Source organism: Phyllostomus hastatus, unplaced genomic scaffold, assembly GCF_019186645.2.
Source record: "Phyllostomus hastatus isolate PE091 unplaced genomic scaffold, TTU_PhHast_1.1 phas_scaffold_387, whole genome shotgun sequence".
Taxonomy (NCBI): domain Eukaryota; kingdom Metazoa; phylum Chordata; class Mammalia; order Chiroptera; family Phyllostomidae; genus Phyllostomus; species Phyllostomus hastatus.
In genome coordinates, this window is record NW_025334027.1 from 2,177,782 (window position 1) to 2,204,710 (window position 26,929).

The 26,929-nt window shown below is 46.1% G+C and overlaps 1 protein-coding gene across 4 annotated transcripts in view; it reads right to left on the minus strand.

Annotated features, from left to right (window-relative positions):
* The window catches only part of LOC123806550 (protein HIRA), a 74,470-nt gene that overhangs the window by 9,294 nt on the left and 38,247 nt on the right, over positions 1-26,929 (minus strand). For 3 of the 4 annotated variants that reach the window (XM_045819730.1, XM_045819731.1, XM_045819733.1), the window contains 12 exons: positions 26,123-26,338; positions 24,652-24,737; positions 19,449-19,646; positions 17,348-17,509; positions 13,681-13,885; positions 13,166-13,270; positions 11,778-11,926; positions 10,615-10,776; positions 9,911-9,969; positions 9,418-9,523; positions 7,638-7,760; positions 7,007-7,170 (listed from right to left, as the gene is read on the minus strand). In XM_045819730.1, coding sequence (XP_045675686.1) covers positions 7,007-7,170; positions 7,638-7,760; positions 9,418-9,523; positions 9,911-9,969; positions 10,615-10,776; positions 11,778-11,926; positions 13,166-13,270; positions 13,681-13,885; positions 17,348-17,509; positions 19,449-19,646; positions 24,652-24,737; positions 26,123-26,338 — 1,735 coding nt within the window. Of the gene's footprint in view, positions 1-4,785; positions 4,875-7,006; positions 7,171-7,637; positions 7,761-9,417; positions 9,524-9,910; positions 9,970-10,614; positions 10,777-11,777; positions 11,927-13,165; positions 13,271-13,680; positions 13,886-17,347; positions 17,510-19,448; positions 19,647-24,651; positions 24,738-26,122; positions 26,339-26,929 lie in introns of all 4 variants that reach the window. The other variant, XM_045819732.1, reaches the window with a different exon arrangement.

Sequence of the window (26,929 nt, forward strand, 5' to 3'; positions counted from 1 at the left end):
GAACTGAACAGCAAATTGAAAGCAATATAAATTATGATCAAGTGGGATTTATTCCTAGAATGTAATGATGGTTCAATAAACTAAAATCAAATAATGTAATATATATCACATTAATAGAATAAAGAAAAAAAGTCCATCCCAGAAGATCACTTCAACTGATACAGAAAACCATCTGACAAATTTCAATACTTTTATTATAAAAAATACCCAACAAACTAGTTGGGTATAAGGAAACTATCTCAATATAATAAAAGCCATCTATGAAAAGCCCATAGCTAACATATATATTCAGTGTTAAAAGACTGAGATGAAAGCTTTTGCTCTAAGGTCAGGAACCAGGCAAGGATGACTACTTTCGCTACTTTTGTTTAACATAGTACTGGAAATGCTAGCCAGAGCAATTAGGCAAGAAAAAGAAAGAAAAGGCATCCAAACTGGAAAGGAACAAGTAAACATATCTCTGCAGACAACACGATCTTATATGTAGAATACCCTAAAGATACCACACACACACCCCTATTAGCATTAATAAATTCAGCCAATTTGTAGAATATGAAGCCAACAAAAAAAATCAGTTCTTATACACCAATAATGAACAATATGAAAAATAAATTAAGAAAACAATTCCATTTACAATAGCCTCCAAAAGAACAAAATACTTAGAAATAAACTTCACCAAGGTAAAAAGACTAGTATACTGAAAACTACAAAATGTTGCTGAAAGAAATTAAGAAAACAGAAATAAATGGAAAGACATCCCATGTTCATGGATTGGAAGACTTAATATTAAGATGTCAATAATATCAAAAGTGGTCTATAGATTTAATGCATTCTTTGTCAAGATCCTGATGGCATTTTTTACAGAAACAGAAAAATCCATGCTAAACTTCAAATGAAATCTTCAGGAATCTTGAATAGCTGTAAGAATCTTACCAAAAAAGATGAAAGGTGGTAGTCCACACTTCTTGACTTTAAAACATATTTCAAAACCACTATACTTCTGCCCTGGCTGGTGTGGCTCAGTAGTTGAGTGCCAGACTGTGAATCCAAGGGTTGCCAGTTCAATTCCCTGTCAGGGCACATGCCTGGGTTGTGGGCCAGGTCCCCAGAGCGGGTGTGCGAGAGGCAACCACACACTGATGTTTCTCTCCCTCTCTTTCCCTCTTTCTAACAATAAATGATAAGTAATATATTTTTTAAAATACCATAGTTTTTAATTTTTGAATTATGTGACTATATTACCATTCAAAATAAATCTTAAAAGTAAAAACTAAAAAGCTCCATTAAAAAAATGAAAGAGTACAAAGTAAACTGCTATTAACAAAGTAAAAATGACAGCCTGCCTATGGCACCAGGGACAAGCTACAAGAGGATCTGCCCTCTGGTCTGAAGGCTGGTTTCAATACCAACAGCTACAAAGTACCATCTCCTTCCCTGGTCTTTCAGTAATAGATGATGTTCCCCACTGTTTCAGGCAGCAGTCTGGGACATAGCTCATCATCCCCTCTCTGACAAATGTCACAGGTCCTACAGTGAAGACCTTGGCAGAGGGAGGATTCCAAAAGTAGTCCCTGGCTGAAAACACAGTGGGGAGCACAGAGCTCAGGCACCTGAAGGGTGGCTGCTTAGTGCACCAACCCTCTATTTCCTGCTTCCCTCCCGTGCACACTGAGCTGTAATCCTGGAGAGAAAGAAGACTGGATCTTTGGGGTCCTCTGAGGTGTGCTGGCAGCTTACATCAAAAAGAGTTATTTTCCCAATATATAAAGAATGCCTACAAAGCAATTTGGAGGAATTTTGTCATGAATCTCTTCATGGACCATGAGCAGACCAGCTATTTTAAACAGTTTATAGAAGATGAAAAGCCAGTGGGACCACACTGACAGAGTCGCCTGGAAAAGAAGCCAGAGACTTTCCTGGGCAAATCCCTAATTAGGTTTCTTGCTTAGAGATAGCAAACACAACCAGCAGGAAGTAGGGGGAAAGGAGAGTGCACGGCCATGAATTAGTGGTCTGTCTGTATCCTCTTTTATGTGTACCACACTGGCCTAGAATGCTTACCTGTAGGCTGAGACAGAGAACTGCCAGGTAGAGCTCTGCCGTCTGGGGCGAAGGCTGTCAGAATGGCAGCTGGGTCACTAAGTAAAGCCCTACAACTCGGCCACTGGATGGCTTGGTTTCAGTCTCCCACCTAAGACTATCAAGCTACTGGAGGTGAGGTGTGCTGGGGAAATAGCTCTATTCTTGTAGGTAATTCAGAAAAACCCTTCCCATTGAGAAAGGGAACAAAGCTGGACAAAGAGAAACAGACCTCATAGAACTCATGTGCTAGTGATGAAGGACCGAGCTCGGGTGTGAAGCAGGTGGAAATCCAGAGAGACAACTTTGCCTTGGGAACACTTATTGAAGAGGCTGAGCACAGCTTCTACCAGACTTGAGGGCCTAGGGGGACCAAAGGACCATGAAAAGTGGGGTCACTGGTAAATCACCCCTCTGTGCTGGAACCTCAAAGAAATGTGTTCCAGAACAGGGGCAAACTGGTAGTAAACTAGTCTCTGCACCAATTAGTATCCAGCTTTGAGTCCCCTAGCGGCCCAGAGACCACAATCCCTGAACTGGGTTGAGGGGGCCTTGTAGGGCTGGGGCCAAAAGCTGGTAGCAGCAAATAAAAGTGCCCCATTGAGGAAGGTAATATCACTGATACTTCAAACCATTTCTACAAATAATTTTTCAAATATCAGTTCTAGCAGACAGTCAAAACCAACCAGGAGGCAGAACAATATAAGGAGATAAGACAATATAAATGAGAACTAGCAGAAACATTTGCAGGAAACAGAAACAGACCCACAAGGGCTCCTCATACTAGAACTATGTTCAAGCAAATAAAATACTAAATTGAAAGTTTGGGGGAGAACTGAAACTATAAAAATAATAAAACAAATTCCAAAAGAAGGATATTGCATCTCTTCTGATGGAGAAAATGGAAGGTAATATGATCAAAGAGAACCCAGGAAAATACACAGAATGAAAGACATAGGCTTAGAGCTTTGTGAAACTTCAAAACACCAAGAGAGGATCCCAAAAGAACTTAGAAAGCAATGGAGATCAGATCTGGGGCAGAGTTTTTAATAGCAACAGTGGATGCTAAAAACCTCTGGTACAATACATTCAAAGCTCTCAGGGGAATTGATTTTGAATCTAAGATTTTATTAGTCAAATTAAGATTAGTGCAACAAAATAAAAATGTAATAAAAAATAGAGGAGGCTAAGTACACACCGAAACCTTCAGAGCCTTGTGAGGCGGACCCTTCAATCTTTCACCCTCACATCACCACTCTCCTCAGCTGTTCCTTTTATGCTGCAAGGATCACCCCCCCGCCCCCCGCCCAAACTCAGGGCCTTTGTACTTGCCTTTCCCTCTACCTGGATGTTCTTTCTCCAAATATATGTGGGGTTTCATCCCTCACTTTTCCCGACCTTTGCTCAATTAGGTCTTCCTTGATCACCCAACATAAAATAGCACTCTGCCAGTACTCCCTATCCCCCCTGCCCTCTATTATTCTTCATAGCACCCTCCCCACTCAACACATTATTTGTACTTGTTCATTTGTTTTGAACCTGTCTCTCTCGACAACAATGCAGATCCATAAAGGCAGGGCTCCCGTCAGTCTTAGTCATAGCTTCCTGCCCCGTGTTTGGACTACACCCGGCTGTAGAAGGTGCTCCATCAGTACTTGCTCAGTGACTGAGTGAAGCACCGGAGCTCCTTCTTGGGCCCACACCTTCTCCAATCCCTCACCAACCTGCTCCTTTTCCAATTTAATCCACGCACTAGCCCAAGGAATCTGGAGGTGACCACTCATTCATTATTCTCTTTCCCTCGTCTACTCCACATCTACCCACCCACATACCAAATCTTTTTCGTTCTGCCTCCAAAATACATCTTGAATTTGTCTCTTTCCCCTTTTGGTAACTATCACACTAATCCAAGTCACCTGCGTCTGCTGCTGGAACTGTTGAAAAAACAAGCCCTGACTAGTTTTCTATGTCAGTGCATGTCACCTCTGCTGACTGGTCTTCTACGTCAGTTTACATCACATCTGCAAAATCCTTCAATAGCTCTCGCTGCCTAGACTAAAACTCCACTTCTCACAGGCTTTCCCTGCTGTGCTTCCTGCCTCTTCTCACACCACCCTCTCTTCGGCCTACTATGTCCCATATACAGTAGCTTTAATGTACCACGCCCTCTTTGTATCTACTACTACCTGCACCAGGAAACTCTCCCCAGGGATTTGCAGAGCTAGCTCATTCTTAACCTCAGGTTTCATCCTCAGAGTCCTCTTCTGAGTTCTTCCCTGGTCACTCTTTCCCAGGCATGCTTTTCTTACTGATCCACTTATTTCCTTCTTAGCATAATTCACAGTCTAAACCTATCTTGACTAAATTGCTCACTTGCTTATATCTGCCTTCCTACCAGACTATAAGCTCTATGAGGACAAGGAAGGATCTTTCATCTTCACTACTGAACAAGCCCACAGCCCTGGGCAGGCAACTTTCCTCAGGAGAGGTGCATGGCTGAATGCTCCCTAGGCCCGATGCTGAGGGCCCAGCTCCTGCTAGACTGTGCACTGCAGGCATCTCACCGGCTCACTGACGCTGGAACCCAAGGCAGTGCGCTGGAGACATCGAATGAGAAAGAATTTCAAAGCACTTTGGCTTATTTTTTAAATCTCCACCTTCACTTTGCAAGAGAATTCTTGTGGCAAGAATGAAAGAAGCACCTACCACTACCGTTGACTCCCACTGGCTTCCAGTGGAGTAGTGAACCGGACCCAGTAAGTCCTTGCATATTTCTCGGAGTCGGTATTCAAACCCTAATTACAGAAAAAACAAAAGAACAAAAACAAAACAAAACAAAACAGAAATAGGAACACATTACAAAAAGAAATAAAAAACCAAGAATATGCTATGTTGTGTATATCAAAACAGAATGAACAAATGCTTATTTTGTTGCCTATGAAGGGCAGATGCCTCTTGCATGTCTCAGTTTGGGGCACTGAGACTCATGATGACAGGTTCTTACTCACCTACTTGCTCGACAAGGCATGCGGTGGCCCCTCTGTGCACTGGGCCGATGAGAAAAAAATGAGATGTGGCTAACTCCAAGATGAACACCCCAAGGTTATGGGAAAATGTGGAAGATTGTAGGAGGAGGGGAGAGGGTCAGTCAGATTGGTTTGAGAGAAGACATCTTGGCAGCCAGGGTGAGAGATCAGCAGGGTCAGGTGGTAGTAGATGGCAAGGGTATGAATTTAGACTGAGGAGGTGGTGACTGAGCAGAGGAGACAGGAGAAGCAGGCACGGGCCTGTCAACTCAAGGGTTATGGGCGTAACCAAGTGGAATGCCAGAAATGCTAAAGGCAGCTCAGGGTGGGGGCGGATGGGGGCTGTTGGCACTGGGGGCAGCTGAGGCCACAGGGAATGGATGAAATCACCCAAAGATGAGGGTGGAAATAAAGAGGATGAAGCTGGAATCTAAGGAATTTCAGGAGTGGGGTCTCCCTTTAAAACCTGAGTGTTCCTTTTACAATGAGGAAGCAAGGGACAGTGAGAGGTGACTTATGTACGGACTGTGGAACAGGCACGTGAGAGAGGAAGAGGAGCAAGCAGAAGAAGCGATCGCACGAATGGGTGCAAGCCCCAGAGGGGCAGCGACTTTACGCAGGGCAGCAGGGCGAGTCCTGACCAACACCTAGGATGAAGCAAACCAGAGAGGAGCCAGAGGAGGGATTTCCCCAGCAGAGTGGGGTGTGAAGCCCAGAAGTTACTGGAGCATCCTAGAAAAGATGAGAGGACCTGGGAAGATTGGGTGTTTAGAGATGCCAGCGATCAAATGTGCTGGGTGACCACACACTGGGAGGGAAGAGTACACGTCAAACTCGTCATTGGAGTTTGCTGGGGAAGGGCTTGGGGCTTCGAGTTGGTCAGCCATGTTTGTTGTCATCAGGAATGTATATATATCATATATTGTAAGGTGTGTATATACACCTAGTTGCACCAGAGGCAACATAAAATATGCATTCTGGGAGTGACATCTGTAGAGGTTTGACATGTTTTTTTCTTTCTTTTCTATACTTCATTCCCCCCACCACCCCCAAATCATAAACAAAATGGAAAGGGTGCTGTCAAAAGCAAAGCAAGGCCAGAAGAGGCTGAGGGGGAGGCTGCTTGGTAACCTGCATGGTGACACAGAGAGAAGTTTGAGAGGGCCAATCCCCAGGTCACAGCCCTGGAGGCCAAGGTCAAAGGCAAGGAAGGCTGGTAAGGCAGACTCCATGCTTGCCTACCAGAGAGTTGAGAGGCTTTGGAAGTCACTGTAAGAATAGGACGACCACCTCCTGCAACACATCTTGCCTTTGCTGAACAACAGAGACAGTATGGGTGAGGGTACACTGGGAAGGGGACACAGGTGCTGAAAGCCCTGACAGGGAAAGGTAGGCTAGAGGGACATGGGCAGGTGCTGGACAGCAGGATGGTCCTTCCAGGGCACAAGGGAGCTCAGGAAAGAAAGAGGAATGCAAGAGCATTGGACACTGCAAGAAGACACCCTCCTCTGGGGTGCCCGGCTCACTGACCATTGAGGCTCCAAGGGTGTGAGGGAGAGCAGAAGTCTAAGCATCACATTTGTATGTCTTTCCACATATCCTCTGCCCTTGCCCGTTCCTGCTGCTAATCTTCCTGACCCTCGGGGAGCTGCTCGTAGTGGGGCTGGATGCTTGCTGAGCTGCCCTGATCCAACTCAGGATAGGAGGTAGGGAGGTTGGGAGACCACCATTCTGATGGGAGAGCTGGAGGCCAGGGCCTCTGGGATGACCATGGCAGACCCGGAGGAGAGGGAGCCCTAGGCCACTGCACCCGTCCCAATTCACGGGATTGAGGAGAGTTGTATTGGGACAGGGATTGTGAGCTGGGCCCAGGAGAATGGAGGGGCTACTGGGAACCTCACCTTCATTCACAAGGTACCTCGCGTAGAGGAGGAGCCAATGGCGATACTCGTGGCTGGATTGCAGGGTGAGGGCCGCTGCGACCTGGTTCTCTAGGTAGGCCAGGGTAGTCTCCTGCTGCACCACGTGAGGCACGGAGAAAAGCCGGGCTGCCTGCCTCCCTGAACTGCAGAAACATATCATGAGGCAGTGGGTACTATGTGGGGCAGGAGGCTGCCACTGTGCACCCCAGGACAACACCAAGAAGCCAGCAGGGGGGTAGATATCACTCCATACTGGCCCACCTGTCCCTATGTCCCAGCTGTGGACCTCTTGAATACTCTGGTACCCCAGGTGTACCCCACTCTGTACCTGCTATTTAGATTCTTGAGGTGACAGGCCAGATGCCCAGACCCCAAACAAAATACATAGGTGTTCATGACCCATAGCACCTCAGTCTGCCACCTGGGCCCCGAAGTAACAGAGCTTGCACCCCAGCACCCTGAGATATTATCCAATGTGGGCCCAAAACTTGTGACACCTACAGCCTGCCTGTGCTGGGCAGCAGCTGGGCATAGGGAAGAGCAATTAGAGAGCTGGTCTGGGTGGGATTTGCATGACCCAGCCATCTCTTCCAGCACTTGGGTCACCTACGTGGAGGCACGGCCCTGGACTATGGCTAAGGGTCCCGAGCACAGCATGGCGTCCTGGGGAGGCAGGCTGCTCCTGAAGTCCGCACACTGGGCCAGGGAGTCCTGCTTGTCAGAAACCAGGTTCCTGGGGAGGCAAAAGCAGAAGCTGAGCTCAGAAAGACTAGGAGGTCCAGCAGAGCAGGCTGGCAGTGAGGCCCCCAAGAAGCAAGCATCACATGACCTGCTACCAGAACGACAGTGAAGGTCACTGACAAGGGTTTTGTGGCAAACACTTCAGCCCCGTGGTCTTGGTTCCTGGGGTCAGGAGGCCTGTGTGTGGAGTGTGCCTGAAACGCCCACAAGGAAGCTTCGAGGAGTGCCAGAGCTCTAGCCTTCCTGTGCTTCCACAACTTCCGAGGAAGTCAGCTCTTCACCTTCTCGAGACCCTTCACATCTTTGTAAAGCACTCTTCACAATTTTAAAATAGCCAGGCACCTTTGTAAACATGTGCACAATACAAAGGGTTGACATTTCCCTTCTCAAATACCAGGCTTGTTTCCGTTGTTACAGTAATCATACAACACACAACACTGTGCAACATGGATAAGCAGGCAGTGGGGAGTTTGGAGGTTGATTTGTATTTTTTAATTCAGGAAAGAGATCTCAGTGTGGGATAACTTGTGTCTGGCAACTCTGAACAGAAAAGTGCTGGAAGACTTGGGTTTGAAGGACCAAAGGTGCAGGCGAAAGAAGAATTTCTCAGAGTGGGTGGTACACAATGTACATAGTTTACATGTCTGGGTTAAGATCGCTGATGTATGAAGGGTTTTTACAAATCCCAGAAAAGGGCTCCAGCCCTGGCTGGGTGGCTCAGTTGGTTGGAGCATCTTCCCGTATATCGAAAGGGTTTGATTCCGGGTCGGGGCATGTATGGAAGACAACCAATAGATGTTTCTCTTTCTCTGTCTCCCTGCCTTCCTCTCTCTCTAAAGTCAATAAACATATCCTCAGGTGAGAATTAAAAACAATTTTTTAAAAAAGATTTATTTTTAGAGAGAGGAGAAAGGAAGGAGAAAGAAGGAAAAGAATATCAATGTGTGGTTGCCTCTCACAGTCTCCCTATTGGGGGCCTGGCCAGCAACGCAGGCATGTGCCCTGTCCAGAAATTGAACCTGTGACTTTTTGGTTCGCAGGCTGGCACTCAATCTACTGAGACACAGCAGCCAGGGCTAAAAAAAAAGGGGGGGGGGAAGGAAGGGGCTCCAAATTCCAAAATGGGGAGAAGAAAGGCACAGACCGTCATGTGTGGCGATGGTGCAATCTTATTAGTTCCTAAGCTGGAAATACCACTTGCCTTCAAAAACTGACATGTGCTGGTGAAGCTATTGTGAAGCTGACTCAGATGGCTAAGGAAGCCAGGCTGGAAATATATATTTACAACCATAACATTTTTCAGATGTCTACTCCAAACAAAGTTAACTCAGAGAAGTTGCAGACAAAGGAAAGGTCCCTGTGCATGGCGCTGACAGCAGAGAGGCTGTGGGCCACCAGCCTCTCACAGTGACAGTAGGGCCTACACAGGCGAGTTTGAGCTCTGTATCCTCCAGCAGACAGAGCACATCAAAGCTGTCACTGTAGCTTCCACTCCAGGAACAGGGTAGAAAGTTGACTTCTCCAACTTTCAGAAGTCAAGCCAGCCAGGCCTGACCACCAGAACCAGAAGCCTTTGTTCACTGCTCTGGGCTCCAGCTGAGACGGACACTCTCCCCTGGGGCTGGGCTGGGGAACAGTGGCTTGCTTACCATGTAGAAAGTGACGGATTAAAGCAGTACGCCTTTCCATCAGACAGGTTCATTACTGGGATGCCATGCTGTGTGAGCAAGATCTGTGACACCGTCATATCACTTCCTGTAGAGACACCACAAGAATAGGTTCTGGGTGCATTCTGATCGGCAAGTGCTGGCACATGCACCGAAGGAGAGGTCTAACCATGGCTCCCAGTCCCCAAAATGGCTGCCTTGATGCTGACTCAGCAACCAGGGAATCTCTTCTCTGTGAGTGCTGCTTTCTCTGCCACCCACCGGGTACTTTGTTAACTCTCAAGGAGCCAAAAAAATGTGCCTTAGAGAGGGTGCATCTCCCTGCAACATAATTATGACACCCTGTCATACTGAATACCTTGGGCTGGGCCCAGAGACTGGCTCTGGCTCTTTGTAGGTTGAATGGGGCCTGAGACTCAAGCTGCCCTGTGCCCCTCCCTCCCTAGGGAACCAGGGACTGAGCACTGCTGATTACCTGCCAGGATGGAGTGTAGAGATTCGTCCTTTACCACAACCACCTGTCTGTGAACATCCCTAGGAAGGAGAAAAGGAAGAGCTGACCCTCCAATCTGGGTGAATGCATCAGAGTGCGCCTTGCTGCACAGACCCCTCCTCCATGGTCTTTAGGGCACACCTTGCTCTGGCCTCCTGAGAGGAGCTCTGGGCCACAAGTGGCTTCTGCTCTCTATGAGCCACTTTACTTCCTCCACTAAGTCTACAGCAGAGGGTTCAGGCAACAGAGCTGTGGGGTTTGCCACCAATGCTGTACCAACTTTGGGAGAAGTGTGGCCACACTGTGGCAGCTGAGATCCCATTTCTAATGAATCCCACATAAGGACTCTGGCACATGCAGGTAGGCACTGTGTTTTGTCATGTGGTTTGCTCCTACAAGAGTGGCAGCAGGGGTAGGCGTCCTGGTCCACTTCCGCTTGCACATCTGCCCCCAGCGTGCGTGTACGTGCACACACACATACACACAGGGTAGCTATCACAAGCAGTGTCCAGGGTCCAACTGCTTGGGATCTCTTCGACTGTTAAGACCCCCATGCTAGCAGGACCCAAGGGCATGTTCATCAGGTGGCCTCCTCGGCTGCCTCCCCTGTTGCTGCAGCAAAGAGGAACCCCCACAGCCTTCTCTTGCCCTGCCAGAGCCCACCTCGCCCCAGGCCGGTTTCTCACCAGACAGATAACGTGGCTGCAGCAGTGAGTGCCATGACGTAGAAGCCTGTGCAATGCAACGTGGAGATTGGGGACGACAGGAGGATGGGAGGGAGGAGGCGGCGACCGCAGGCAGAGAACACTGACAGCATCCTCTTTTCACAGGCGACACATACCACATCACTGAGAAGGCAGAGTGTGGATAGGTGTCATGACGATTGGGTGCTGTGGCAGAGGTAGGAGCCCCAAGATGCAGAGCCCTCCCTCTACATGGACCTGAGCCTGAGTGGGTGCAGCAGGAGAGGTGGGGACAGGGCTTGCCAGTGGGACTGGGGCAGCAGGGCTGATGGAACCTGAGACCTCTCCTTAGAGACTACATTCTCCTCCCTCACTGGGCTATTCAAGCTTTTCTGAGCTGACCCTAATGCTGACCTGGGGGGATGGGGCTTCAGAGGACCACTGCACTGGTGGTAACCCAGGAAGCACATCTCACTTGTCATATGAGGCCACAGAACTCCCATTTGACAGTCTCCTGGCTACAACTAGCCAAACTAGTCCCGAGAAGGCCTCTGCCCAAAAAGCAAGGGCACGACAGAGCATGTTTCCACAGTTACCAACTGTGTGCTCAGAAAGCCTTTTTGCAGCTGGGGTGGAGGAGATGCACGCAGGTACAGCTCCACAGGATAGCGGCCCAGATGCCCATGGGAAGACACTGGGTGGCTAGCACTGAATTAAGGTCTCCCCTCACACTGCATAATCTCAAAAGGGCTGGGATGAGGACTCGGGGGCAGTCAGAAATCTATCCTGACCTCCTTGGATTAAAATCTGGGATCCAGGGAAAGAACCACCCCAAGTCAGAGCCAGGCAGAGCTACCCTGGGACCTGAGACTTCAGAATTCTGGGCAGACGAGGGAATTGGAACACCTGGGTCAAAAATCCTGGTGTGGGTGAGTCGCTAGAACTCAGCTTCCCCTCCTGTGCCATGGAGGTAACGACGCCAACTTCACTAGCTGTCGCAGTGACTGAGATGGCAGATGCATGCACTCAGCCCAGAGCAAGGTCTGGCGCAAGTGTCCATAGGAGCTAGCTCTTGGGGGCAGTTCATCCCTTCAGACAGCAACTGCGCAACACACGGTGCTTGCTTTACAAGAAATGCTGTGCTAGGGGAAGACCCTCGCCCTTACCAGCTACCGGCAGCAGTGAGGATGCGGCTGGTGAGCACTGTCTCCCACTCCTTCCCTTCCCGGTTACACTTCAAGCGGCTCAGCTTCACTCCCCCCACTGCTGTCACTTCATTCTCCACCTCAATGTACATGGAGGGGTCGGAGCTCACCTAAAGGGAGGAAAGCAAACACGATGTTCTTTTCAGGTTTAACGGTGGGCCCATCAGACTTGGGTCATGGGACAGGGGAGGTGTTAGAGGCCCATAGCCCTGGTCCCTGAGGCAGGGGTAAGACGTAAGAGACAGAGCTGGTTGACCAACAGAAGGGTGGTGGTGAGGGCAGGGATAGGATGGGGGACTGGAGGGCTAAATGTATGGCCTGCCAGGACAGGGAGAATGTTGGGAGCTGAGTGTTGGGAGTGAGGGGAAGCTGAGTTCTCTGCTACATGCCTGGTCATCCATGTAGCAGAGCAGACAACTGGTGCCTGGGCTGAAGACCCCAGAGCCTCCTGACCCCACCACGTCCTCTCCTAAGGGAGCCTGCAGAGAAGGTATGTGACTTGTCCATGAGCACACTGCAAGTGAGGACCACAGCCAGTTGGGTACTGCGAGTGAGGAATGGGTCTTTTGCTTCCTAGCTAAAGGCCTTCAAAGATCACAGTGCTTGGCAATCACAAAGTGTGAGCCGGTGTCTGAAAGAAAAGTCTAGGAAATCCAAAGTCCCCTCTAGTTCCTTTGGTAGTAAGGCTCTGTCTGCTCATCTGAAACCGACCTCATAGGAGTGTGCTCAAAAGAGCATGCGTAGAAGCTCTTGGTTCAGTGCCTGGCTCCGCATCAGTTCAGCCTCATTTTTTGCATCTGGGGAGGTAACTGATAATCCGCGTGGAAAACCAGGCAGAATGGCTGAATGCTTTGTACTCATTGTAGCTGCACGAGTGGGTGACCTGAGGCAGAGGGCCATATGGAAACCAAGAACAGTCCCAAACAGCACTCAGTGGTGAAATGCACTGGGAAAACTGGAGGAGTTTGGGAGAGGGGTTGTGCTCCCTGCCTCCAGGCTGCCCGGGACCAAGTATGGAGTGCTAAGGAGGCTTCCAGGAGAAGGGACACCTGAGATGGAGCTGGGTACCCAGCAGATGGCAGCAGGGACTGTGAGGACAAAGACAGAGGAGAAAAGTGTGCGGGCGGGGGTGAGGAGAGCAAGGGGAGTCCTGGAGAACAGGCTAGCAATCTTGCTAATAAGCCTGGTGGCTACCCTGCTGGCTACAACATCCCCCAGAAGGTGATGGAGAGCCACTGGGAAACAGCCCTGTCTGTGACAATTCAGGGTTTACACTGGGGCTCGGAGGAGAAGTGGGGACAGAGTGAGAGAGAAAACATTTGTGAGGGAGAGGCAGGCAGCCTGCTCACCTGGAGCGTGAATGCTCTCTGGGGGCCCGGCATGGGCAGCTTCAGTGCAGGCGCTGGTACAGACAAACACACAGTGTCCTTTTCTGTGGTCAGAGCAGCTGAGGACTGCAATAGCAGAAATGTCCTTAAGCCCCTCCCCAGCACTGTAGGACAGTGTCAGGTAAAGGTGAGTCAACTAGAGGTAAAGGTGAAGCCAGGCCAGCTCCCCAAGCATTTCCACCCACTCTGGGAGGACAACGGTGCAGATGAATGCTCCAGCGATCCCACTTGACAGATGAGGTAGCTGACACCAGGGGGCTGCTCAAGGGCTTGGGGTCGGTTGAGCGCAGGTCTGAGGGGGAGCGTGGACTCCATGCTACCTCCAGGGGAGCGCATGTCTAAACCCAGCTGCTCCCACACTGATGAGGCACACTGTGGTGTGCAGGGCCTCCCTTCTCCCACTTGGGCACATGCAAGCTCCAATGCTGAGCTCAACAGGTGGGCTAGGGAAAGTGGCACAGGCCTGCTGGCCTCACCTGGACAGACAGAGACATGGGCATGAGTCGAGAGTCCTTCCGAGGTCGCCCTTTCTTCTTCTTCTCCACTGTCTCAGCTTCGAGCTCTAGCTTTCGCTTGGAGAGTGAAGAGGGCTTGGCCACAGGAACCTTCTCATCGCTGTCACTGCTGCTTTCCAGCAGGTCCCGGGGCCTCAGCTCTTTCACAAGGTTCTGCTCTTTCAACCTGCACAAACACAGACAAGAAAAAAAAACTACAGATCAATACCTTTCATGGACATAAATACAAAACCAACAAAATACTAGCAAACTGAACCCAACAATGTACAAAAAAGAATAATACACAATGATGAAATGAGATTTATTCTAGGTATGCATACTGGTTCAACATTCAAAACTGATTACTGTAATCTATCATATTGACAGGTGAAAGAAGAAAAGCTTTGTAATTGATAAATAGATGCAGAAAAAGTGTCTATGCCAAAACCAAGCATCTACACGTGATAACAACTCTTTGCTAACTAGGAATAGAGTAGAACTGCCTCAATTCGATAAATAATATCCAGAAAAAACCTAGAGCTAAGACATATTGCTTTATTTCTAGACTCTTACTTCTACTCTTTTGACCTTATGTCTATGCTTGGGCTAAAACCACAATGTAATGATTATTATTGTTTTGTAGTTAGGTTTGAAATCAAGAAGTGAGAGTCCCTCAACTTTTCTTTCTCCCCAAGACTGTTTGGCTATTGTGGGGGCCTTGAATTTCCATATGAATTTTGGGATTAACTTTCCAACTTCTAAAAAAATAAGAAGCCCTGGCTGAGGTGGCTCAGTGGATTGAGTGCTGGCCAGTGAACCAAAACGTGGCTGGTTCAATTCTCAGTCAGGGCACATGTCTAGGTTGTGGGCCAGGTCCCCAGTTGGGGGCACACAAGAGGCAACAGATCAATGTATCTCTTGTACATTTCTAGCAGACTGATGTTTCTCTACCTCTCCTCTAAAAATAAAAAAATGAAAAATGAAAAAAAATTAAAAAGAAGACAGTTGGAATTCTGAAAGCATTGTGATAAATCTGTAGGTCAATTTGGGGAGTCACCGTCGTAACACTATTAAGTCTTCAAGTCCATGAACATGAAATGTCTATCCATTTAATCTGGCCTCCTTTAATGTTTTTCAACAATGTATTGAAATGTGTTTTCACTACAGTGTCCAGAATCTAAGTTTTATACTTACACTTTAACTCTTTCATTAAATTTTTTAAAAACAGATTTTATTTATCTTTTTAGAGAGAAGGGAAGGGAGGGAGAAAGAGACGGAGGGAAACACTATATGCAAGAGAAACATCCATTGGTTGACCCCTGCATGCTGCCAACCGAGGACCTGGCCCGCAGCTCGGCCGGCCATGTACCTTGACCAGGAATTGAACTGGTGACCTCTCAGTTTGTAGGACAATGCCCAATCCACTGAGAGCCACACAAGTCAGGGTTAGTTTGTTAAATTTATTCCTAAGTATTTTATTCTCTTTCATGCTGTTATAAACAGAATTTTTGTCTTATCTTCATTTTTGGACTATTCTTCACAAGTATATAGAAATAGAAGTGATTTTTATGTATTGACCTTGTATCTCATAACCTTGCTTAAGCCACTTAGTCTAGAAACTCTAGTATGATGTTGCACAGAAGTGGGGAGAGCGGACATCCTTGTCTTGTTGCTGACCTTAGGGGAAAGGCATTCAGTCTTTTACCCTTAAGTGTATGTTAGTTATAGGTTTTTCCAAGTGCCCTTTATCAGATTAGGGAAAGTAACTTTCTATTCCTTCTTCACTGAGTTGTTGTTTTTTTTTTTAAATCATGAATAGGTACTGGACTCTGAGCATGTGGTGTATTTTTTCCCTAGTGATCGTCTATTACATGAGTTGGTTTTCACATGTTGAACCAATTTTGCATTTCTGAGATCAATCCTACTTGGTCACTGTGTATGCTTTTTTTTATATGTTGCCATTTTTTTGAGGATTTTTGTGTCTATATTACTAGGAGATACTGGTTTACAGTCTTCTTTTCTTGTGGTATCTTTGTGTGCTTTTGGTACATAGATGATACTGGCCTCACAGAATGAGTTAGAAAATGTTTTGACCTCACCTATTTTTTGGAAGTTTGTGAAGAATTGGTATTATTTAAATGATTGGTAGGATAAAGAATAAAGCCACCTGTGCTTTTCTTTGTGGGTAGTTGTTCTGATTACTAAGTCAAAGTCTTCGCTTGTTATAGGTCAATTCATATTGTCATTTCTTCTTGAGTCAGTTTTGGTAGTTTATGTCTTTCAAGAAATTTATCCATTTTACCTAAGTTATCTAACTTATTGGTATACAATTAAATACCTTCCTCTTTCTTATTTTTGTAAAATTGGTGATAATTTGAACTCTTTCATTTCTGATTAAATTTATTTTATAATTATATTTTAATACAACTATATTCTTTTTCAAGTAACACTCCGTTTGGACTGTTTTCCCATAGTTCTTCAGTCTTCATAAATATTAATGAGGTTCATAATCAATAGCTTATTTCTTCAACACTTGTCTTTTAAGGAAGTTTGATAAATGCATTCTATTATAATGCTGCCATAAACATCTCTGGACATGAGAGAACCCCTGGGTCAAAGACACTGTCACTGAACTCTTATTTTTTCTCTAGTTGTATGAGATGATACCTGAAGAGTGTTGCCTAACTCAAGGCCACACAGACTTACATCTATGTTTCCTTCTAAGAGTTTTAAAATTTCAGCTCTTTCATTTAGTTCTTTGACCCATTTTGAGTTAATTTTTATATATGGGAAAGTATATTAATTTTTCCTCACATTTTCTGTTTAATAGTTCATGTCACTGATTATTTTAAACATTTATTTGAAAGTTTTCATCTGATAATTTTATGATCAGAGGTTTATAGAAGTCTAGACGACTTGTTTGTTGTCTCCTGACATATGTGCATAACACACTCACTGTTTTTTAATGTGTTTTGTTACTTTGGATTGAATGCATCTTAGGCAGTGCTTTATTGGTGGGAGAGCTGTACCCCCTGGAGTCAGGGAAAATACCTGGCAGGGCTGATTTACACTTGCTTTGCCAAATGGCTGTGGGCGTTAACTAGACCAGAATCACCTTCTCTGGTCCTTTCTTGGCTTGGTGATTTCTAGAGAACATAGGTTTTATTAAACTGATCCCCAACCCATGTGAGGGCAGGTCTGTGGATATACAGTCCCACATGATTTGGCTGCTGTGTGCTAAGGGAAGTGCAGAGAGAGGGCAAATAACAAGAGCTCAACCACAATGCAACAGTATCAAAGCCTTCAGACCTCTCAAATCATCTCCAGCTCCTCTTCTGGGCAAACTCGGGGCTCCATTCAAACATTTATTTTCAGCACATCCCCCACACTGACCAGCTGTCATGCTGTTGTCCTCATTTGTTAACCTTGTGCCCGCTCTGTCCACCCCCATGGTTCCTTCCATCAACCTTCCCACTTGAAGCAGCTGCTCCTTTCTCCTTGAAGTAGGGGCTCCCAAGTACAGAGAGACTGGAGTCTGCTCCCCCATCCAGGGAGGGCCAGCTGCTCTGTAGGAGTGACAACGCTGTACTGCTGGCCTGAGACTGCACTCTCCCCAGTCTCTCGGAGCCCCATACAGCCACCAACCTACCTTTCTACAGCTGTCGGAGTCACACAGGTCAAGGCGGGAGCACCAGGCGTGGCTTTGGACCGCTCCGTGAACCGGGAGTCCAACGCTTTCATGGGTTCGATCTTGGATGGGGTTGTCAACACAGAGGGGGATGATGCAGCAGGAGACGAGGTAGCGTTCATGCTGGGGTAAGGGAAAGAAGGCAGGAGAGCACGTCAAGCACAATTCACCAAGGATTTGGGAGTCTGGGATTTGCATTATGTGGAGCCAAGTTAAAGGGGCACAAATATCAGACTTCTATAAACATAAAAATTTCAAGATATAATCTATTATTCCTAATTATTTTTAAAATTTTTTCATGTATTAAAATTCTGGAAGTTAGGCTATCAGAGAAGGTCATAAGAAAATACACTCACATTTGTCCCACTGCATTTTTCTGAGAGCTTCTGGGGCAGCATGAGGCCCAGAAAGTGGATCTTAGAATTCTTGTTTCTCACCATCTGGCCTCATCTCCATGACTTGAATACAGCACCCTAAAACACTCCAACCACCACCTTTTCCCACTTCGACAATGGGTCCGACCAGAGAAGCCCCACCTGGGGACCTGAAGCCACTGCCTTTTCCTGGCCTTTGACCTCCAGACTGGGTGGCCCATCCCATCTCCATGTGACAACTACACATTCTTCATACTCTCCTCCGAGTGTTCACCCCATAGCCCTTGCCTTCTACTCCTGGGAAAGGAGAGCCCAGGCATGAGCCTGCCGGCTTCCCTGTGTACAAGTGCATCCCTCACAAAGGGTCCCAAAACCACTGGCTTCCTAATGACCAAATCCACCTGCCTGGACCCCATATAAGACACCTGGCAGGTCTCCTGACAGCCTTCTCCTCCTCTCCAGGGAACTGCAAGACCAACTGCTGAAACATTTCGCAGATCTGGAACTTCCTGTCCTTCTTTAGACGCACTTCCTCCCCAGAAGCTTTGCTTCCTAACTGTCTAGCTGCTCCATATTCCCCTCTTCCCCTCTACCCTCACACTTTCCTCGGACATGTGACACCTGACAACTGGTGCGGGTCCCCATGGCCATGACAGCAGAGCCCAGGAGTAGGAGGCTGCAATAACATAAGATCTATCCGCACCAATGGAGAGTCACTTGAACAGTGGCAGTTTTGTGTGCTAGGGTGGCAGCTACCTGCAGGCACCAATGCCTCCTGGAGTGACTCTCCTGAGGTGGAAGTCCAGAGCCTTTGGAGCCCCGCTCTAAGGAAAAGCCTGGGATACCTGATTCAGCACAGAAGCCCAGCTTTCTCCCCCTTTACTGTCACTCCTCAGGGCCTTGGGTTTCTACTCTTGTTGGTGTCCCCAACCCCTTCCGCTGGGTGGCCTATATGGGCCCTAAGTAGGGCACCCTCTAATAAGCCTTCCTGAGACCAAAGATCCCTGCACCCCGCCCCCCTACTTTGGATGGCTAGCCATTTTACCCAGGAGACCCCAGGAGCCATCCCTACCTCTGTGTTTGCCTTTTTCTACACCAGCCTATACACTCTCCAGGTACAAGGACCCACCAGTCAACCCCCTGTAGATGTCTGGGCCCTGGGACAATGTGTAGCCCAGAGCAGGTCCTGGGCAAATGGCTCCTGGTCATGCTCCTTTGGTTCTTCCTGACTTCTCATTTGGTTTCTGGGGAATGGCTGGTGAAGACACGAGCTCCCAGAGCAAACATAATTCTGAGAGTGTAAGGGGACTCTGTGCCCCAGCACACGAGCACCCTGACTGAGATGACTGGCGTCGAGATGCTGCCAATGCTGCAGTGGAGCCCACGCTACCTCCAGTGTAGACCTGCCAGAAGGTGGGGCTGATCCTGTGGAAGGTGATGTGTGACTGGCTGGTTTCTATACTTAGTAACTGAGTCCTGGGAATGCATCTTCCACCCAGACTTCAAGGTCTCACAGTCCTGTGCATCAGAGACAAACCTGATTAAGGTGTCCCTTCCGAGCAGGCCCTCATCTAAAAGACAGTATCTCTCTTCTTTCTTTTTTTACTGAAGGGGCCATGAAGTGTCCCTGGAATGTGTCTAAACCTGAACTTCCCCCAGGGACAGAAGCAAGCCTGGCCCCCACTCACCTGTCCTTATTGACAGAATTGCCCGCAGGCCTGGTGCCGGCTGCTGCCACAGGTTCTGTGGGAGGCTTCGAGGCGCCGAAGGAGTTGGGGGTAGTGGAGTCCAGGGGCAGGAGCTGTGGACTGCTATGAGAGGAGAGCATGGTGCCCGCCAGGGAGCCTGAGAGTGGGATGCTGTTAAAGAACGCCGTGGAGAAGTCCCTGCGGTCGAGAGGAACCAAGTCAAACTCGGAGATCGGATTCCACATCAAGTACTTTATACATTTCTAAGTAACTTTTTTCTGGATCCAAAGGTGATTTATTTTTATGGAAGAAAATTTGTAAGAATACAGAACTAAATCATTCCACATACTCTGTTTAAATTAATCTAAGGTGAACTGATACTTTATGTACCGTTGAGAAAAAACCGTTACCAAATATAATCCTCAGCTGTCACCAGTTATGAGATGCACCCTGATCTCAGAGGTGTTAAAACGTGCAAACACGAGCCTTAGAACTAACAAAATACAGCAGACAGAGTGGGCCTTGCTTTCATTACGGGCTACATAGATATACCATAATTCACCTAACCAGTCTTTACTAAGGAATAACTGGGCTGGGCTGTGTCCCAGCCTTTTCAGTGATAGACACTACTGCGACAGGAGGTAAGGTGCTACAGTGTTAAGACTGACGGCCTTGGGCCAGACCAGCCAAGTTTCGCTCCTCTGCCATGCACCAGCTCTGGGGGGGGCCTTGGGCTCGTCAACCACTCTGTGCTTCAGGTTCCTATCTGCAAAACAGAAAATGACAGGACCTTCCCCATGAGGTTACTGTCAGGACTAAAGTTGTTAGTGTAGCAAACACTCAGAACACATAGCAGCTGCTCGAAGATGCACATTATTGTAATCATCATTACACTTGTTGCTTTACATTTTATGTAAGATAAATTCCTAAAAGTGGGATTGCAGCAGCCAGTGAAATGTTCATTAATGATTTGTGACAAATAGTTTTAAAGTGCCCCCCTTAAAGGTTTAAAATCACCACCTCTGTATGAGTGTCTATAACCCCACACCCTCGTCATGAATTTTATCAAATTTCTTGATACTTGACAACTGAGAGATGAAAAATAGTACCTCCCTACAGTTTTAATTTGCAATTAATTTGATGTAAGATTGAAACTTTTTCATATAGAAACATCTGATTTTCTTTTTTGTGAAATATTTGTATATATCCTTTACCTGCAGGTCTATCTGGTTTTTGGTCTTTATTACTGATTTGAAGACTGTTCATTTATAAAAGAATTCCTTATATGAGCACCAAATATTTTCCCCAGAATATTCTATTTTGATTCTTTATCATGTAATTTTCTTTGCAAACAAAAAGTTATTTTGCAAAGAAATAGACCACAAAAGTTATTTGTGTGGCCTAAATTTTGTGTCAATTAGAGCAAAGAGTTTTTACCTCAGAGATTATAAAAATATTCTTCTATGGACTCTTCTAAAATTTTAAACAACAAAAAAGTTCAACATTAAAAACAAATCTCTGAGCTGCTCAGAATTTTAGGTAAGGAAGGGCTTCAATTTTGTTTCTAGAGTAGCAAATAGTCCTGACTCCCATTTATTGAGTTAGGTTACGATTAATCAAGGATGCAAAATATTGCCCTTAATATTTTCACAAATATCGGAACTGATTTCTTATTTTTCTATCGTACCCCAATGTTCTGTCTGTTCATATGTCAGCACCTGACTGTTTAAATTATTCTAACTTTTAATTTCTGGTGGGACTAGTCTTCCTAATTAATCTTTTTCAAAAATATTTTAGCTATTCCTATTTATTTTCCCACTTAAATTCAGAATCTGATTCTCTGATTCAGAAAACTCCTGTGTTTATTTGTATGGCTCATGTTATATTTGCAATTGAGAGAAACCTGTCATCTTTATGATGTTGAGTCATCCCAGCTAAAAAACGATATACATTTCCTTATAGTTATATAAGATGACTTGTATGTACATAGAAGTCATATACATAACTTCTTTGAATTTCTTTTTAGGCCTCTCAGTAGGGTTTAAACATTTTTCTTCACAAAGATCTTCTATATTTCTTGTTACCGTCAGGTACTGCATTTGTGAAACTGATTTCTTCCTTTATCTCTTCTCAGAGTAGGTGAAGCTACTTGAACTCCTGTTGGTGATACACAGTCCTCTTACTTTCTTCTTTTATGGCACATGGCAGTTTTTCCAGCTGATGCTCTTACAGAGCATATCAACTTTAAATAATAAGACTTTCCATATCCTTTCCAATTTATTCTTTCTCTTGACTGAACAAGGACCTTTAGAACAATGGTAAATTATAGTCACAAGAGTAGACATTGGCTTAGTTTTTAAATTTAATTTGAATTAAGATAGTTTATTAAGCATTTGTCCATTCCCATTTAATGAACTTTAAATAAGAATGATGTTGAGTTTAATACAAATGCCTTTTACAGCATCTATAGAAATGATCACATAATTTTTTTTGGATCTACTGACATGTAGAAGTAAATTAAGTTTCCCGAAATTTGAACCACTTTGCTTTCCTAAATTAAACTTTATTTGGTCATAGTGCATTAACCTTTTAACACTGGGAGGTTCTGTTTACTACTATTTATTTAGGATTCCGCATTGACATTCGGAAATGAAATTGATCAGGAATTTATTACGTTCTGTCTCTACCAAGTTTTGATGTAAATATTGTGTTCATTTCAAAGAAAAAGATTTTGTAGGCTTTAACTGTTTTCTACACACTAGAATATTTTCAATTGTATTAGAATGCTCTGGCTCTGGCTGGTGTGGCTCAGTGGACTGCGAACAGCAGGGTTTTTGGTTCAATTCCCAATCGAGGCACATGCCTGAGTTGCGGGCCAGGTCCCCAGTGGAAATGTGAGAGGCAACCACACATTGATGTTTCTTTCCCTCTTTCTCTTTCCCTTTCCCTCTGTCTAAAAATAAAACAAATAAAATCTAAAAAAAAAAAAAAAAAAAAAGAAAAAAAAAAAAGAATGCTCTGTTCCTTAAAAGTCTGTTAGGATTTCCCTGTGAAGCCTTCTTAGTCTGGTGGGTTTTGGCAGATTAACTCTTTGACAGGGTCTTCTATTTCTTCTGTAATAATTCATCTGTACAGATTTCTTCAGTTTGCTGATTTTATTTTCCTCAAAAATCATTCACTTTCAAATTTATTTGCACAGAGTTCAGCAAAGACTTTCATCCTTTTGATTTATTCTTTATCTATAATTATTTCCCACTTATTTCTACTTTAAACATTTGTGCTTTTCTTTTCTTTCTTAATTAGCTAAGCTAATAATTACTTATTCTGTTACTACTTGCTTTAACATTGGTATCAAGAGGGCAAAAAAGCCCTGAAGACCAAGAGAATGAAGTTCTGGTGGCCGAAAAGGAGCCCTATGGCAGGAAGCTGGCTCAAGTTCAGGCAGCCAGCCATCTGCTCCCTCTGCTTCCTCGCTATGTGAGGCCTACAGGGACGGAGCCACAGAACAAAAGTGCCGCTGTGGCCACCACCTCCACCACCTCCCACCTCATGACTCTCACTCCCTCCCACAAGTCTTGTAGTTTTCAAAGTATAGTCACATACTTGGTGTCACTTGGTTCTAATAAAAGGTAGGCAGGTGGCATTACCCTATATAGGTTCACAATGGGAGACTCTTCTCAAAGGAAAATTACTCTCTGGGAGGAGTCAGGAAACTGGTACTGGCTGTACCAGTCAGGTCTCCGCCCTCTACAGACTCAGTGCCCAAACACCTCACACCAGGAGGTCAATTAGACCTACTGTGCATGGGTGCCCCAAGCAGGTCCACTGCACGAGTATAAAACCAGAGTGAATCACCTTGACAGGGGGCAATCTCTTTCTTTCACATAGGCCTTTATCAGTGAGTCAATATACATTGTTTTGGGGAGAATGACACATACAAAGCGAGCCTCACTAAAGATGCTCAAACACAGCAAATGGTGCGCTTCCTTCTCTTGGTGCCCTCAGGTAAATGTGCCTCAGAGCCCCACTCTGCACCCAGCAATTCCACTTCTGGGATGTAGTCTGAAGTAACGGTCACAGGTGTGCTCAGAGATTCGTTTACAATCAAAAACTACAAGTCTACAGTAAGGGGCTGGTTAAGTAAATAAGTAAATCTTGGTGCATTCACAGGCTGGGAACCTGCACAGTCAGCAAGCCAGGGCTTCCGAAGACTGCTTATTAAAATGAGTGGAAGGTCCAGATGAAGGAACAAGTGGGGAAAAAAAGAATGGAGACATAGATACCAAAATGTTAACAGTGACTATACCTGAAAAACTGAATGATGGATAATGTTTATGCCCATCTTTGGACTTCTACTATTTTCTTTAAAAAACCCAAAATGGCTCTGGCTGGTGTGGCTCAGTGGATTGAGCGCTGGCCTGCAAACCAAAGGGTCCCTGGTTCGATTTCCAGTCCGGGCACATGCCTGGGTTGCAGGCTGGGTCTCTTTCTCCCTCCCTTCCCCTCTCTGAAAATAAATAAATAAAATAAAAAACAAATATAAGTTTATTTATTTATTTTTAGAGAAAGGGGAAGGGAAGGAGAAAGAGAGGGAGAGAAACATCAATGTGCAAGAGAAACTGCAAGCAGGTGCCTCTTTCACCCCCTGCCCCCAATCAGGGACCTGGCCTGCAACCCAGGGATGTGCCCTGACTGGAAATTGAACCAGTGACCTTTCACTTTGTGGGATGATGTCCAACCCAGTGGGCCACATCAGTCAGGGAGGGATTCTACTATTTTCAACAAGGTATATATATATTCCTTTCACAATAAAAAAGAGAGAAGGGTATAAAAGGAAAAGAAGAAATAGAAACAAAATCAGTCCAATTTCTCTCCCTGGTGTCTTCCAATGCCCCATTAAGAATGAAGCAGGGATGGCTGAGTAGACCTGATGGTGCTGTTAAGGTGCCCTTGCCTGCTGGCCTGTCACAGGCTCCTTCTAGCCCACCTTCAGGATGAAATAAGTCTGAGTAAGGGCTCTGTGTGGAACACTGGACTTTGAGGCTGATGGGAAGCTGGGATTAACTCCCTCATTTCCATTTTCTATAGGTCAGATCTGCCCAAGAGCCTGTGAAGACCCTGATTATGACAGTGCAAACTGGTGAAAGGCGAGAGGAAGGCCTCTCAGACAAGGCGAAGGAAAGCTTGGTGAATGAATGAGTACCCGGTGTCCAGCTGTGCTATGCAGAGAGGAGTGATTCTTCTCCGACCATCTGCCGTCCGAGTCTCAACTTGTTTCTTCAAAAGATTCTGGCAAAGCAGAGTGACATAAATGAATGGAAAAGTTTATGCCAACTATCTCCAAATATCAAAAAATAATGCCTCTAAGAAAATTTTTAGCTTCCCTTTCTATAGACTTCTGGTCCAACTAAACTAAGCCACCTAATCGAAGAGCAAATGTTTCTATCAGGGTGCGCGCCCCACTTCCTGCACAGTAAACGAGGAAGGACAGAACGCTCCCAGGTGAACCAGCTCCAGCCCCTTCCTCTCCATCACCAGTACTGCAGGCCTGGCCAGGTTCCAGGGGAAAGTGAGCAGCCATGGGCATCAATGAGGGAACTAACAGATGAGACTTACACCCACGAGCCACACTATTGTTTTCTAAGCTATGGTTTGCAAACTTTCTTCCATTAAAGGCTCATAACCAAGGGTTCCCAGTCACACATTGTATCTGAACCACTTGGAGATGTTCATTACCCTTCACAAACTCCTGAAGATGGTTTAAGCTCTCTAGGCAATTCTAACCTTCCTGCCCCTCTCTACCTTCTACCCCTCAGTGAGATGTGGACCTCCAGATGAAGAAAGGGGGGCCCACAGATGTCTCCGAAGGGCAGAGACTGAAACCCAATGTTCTCAGTTCAGTAAATTCTCACTTAATGTCATCAATAGGGTCTTGGAAACTGTGACTGTAGGCGGGACAACATATAAGGAACCAATTTCACCATAGGCTAATTGATATAAACAAGAGTTAAGCTCCTATGACATGACATATTTCTGGTCATGAAAACATCACCAAATTAAATAGAGACCTGAAATACTTCTAATATTAAACATTGAAATATATGTAAGCTATAACATACATGTAAGAAAGATTAATAAAAGCAAGTAAGATGATTAGTTTCCAACCTACTTATTGCAGTTCAGGGTCATGGGTGGCCAGAGCCTATTTCCCCAGCTCAGGGCACACCCCTGGCAGTAAGCCTAACTTGCACATCTTTGGGGTGTGGGAGAAAACATGGGGAGAGCATGCAAACTCCACACAGAGTGGGCCAGCCAGGAATCAATTTTTTATTTTCTCATCAATATTGTAATGATAAAATGACATTATTCAAGGACCTGTTGTATACAGAATTTCCTAGAAAGGCCAACTTCCTATAAGAAATGAACTCCTCTGGAGCTCCTTGGGCAAAAAGGCCTTTGATAAAGGTGGCTTAATCCCCACTGCTACCTCATGCAGTTGAAGATAATGGGCCAAGTGGGCCCAAGCTGGCTCACCCCTGGGTCCTACCTACACCAGGCCCAGCACACACCCGCCTCCTGACCACTTGTGTCTGTGCCCTATCCAGTCTGCCTGTTGCCCATGCCCTGTCCTTGGCATATGCTGTGTTCTCAGTGCCCTTGGGCCAAGCTCTCACCTTCCTGATGTCTTCCAGACTCTCCCCATTGACGACACCAGTGACTGAGGCAGCTGATCCCGTCTCTCTGGCCACGGTACTCTTCTGGTCCAGCTGCTGCTGTTGCTGCCTCCGTTGGTACTTAAGCATCTCAGGGTTCTCGATGACAGCTGTAGAGAGCTGGGCCTCAGTCATGATAGCCAAGCTCTTGCCATAGGTGGATTGATGGATGTGACTCTAGACAAAGCAGAGAAAAGTACAACAAACAGCTGTGAGCAGACAAGTGATAGATACTGCCCACCAGTGGGTGAGCTGTGTGTTGGCTCTCCTGGCTCTGAGAGCAGAAAGGGCCCTGGGCAGGGGCCCCAGAGTACCGATGCCAGCTCTCCACTGCCACCCTCCCTTTTCTGTCTGATGTCTATTAGATGACTCTGCAGCAGTCTTGTATTTCCCCTAGATGTTTATAGCCTCCTGTGTATCTATAGCTGGAGATGAAAGTGAACAAATAACCAATTAGAAAATACCTACTATATGTCTGGTGCAGAATAAGTGGCGTTTGTTAAACTAAAGCTAAGACACTCAAATTGCTAACTTAAGGCTTTTAAATCACTTCAAGAGCCCCACTCTTTGGAAATCAGATGCTGAAACCAGAATGTGCTTTCACTGCTCTTATCTGCAGCCATGAGCCCTATGTGGTTGGAGGTCGCCACGAGGCTGCTAACAGTGTTTCTAAGAACAAGGGAGGGACTGGCACAGCAGACCTAGGGAAATCTCTGTCCCTGCTGTATCAATCCTTCTGAGCAGGGCCTCTCCCTCCATCTCCCCAAG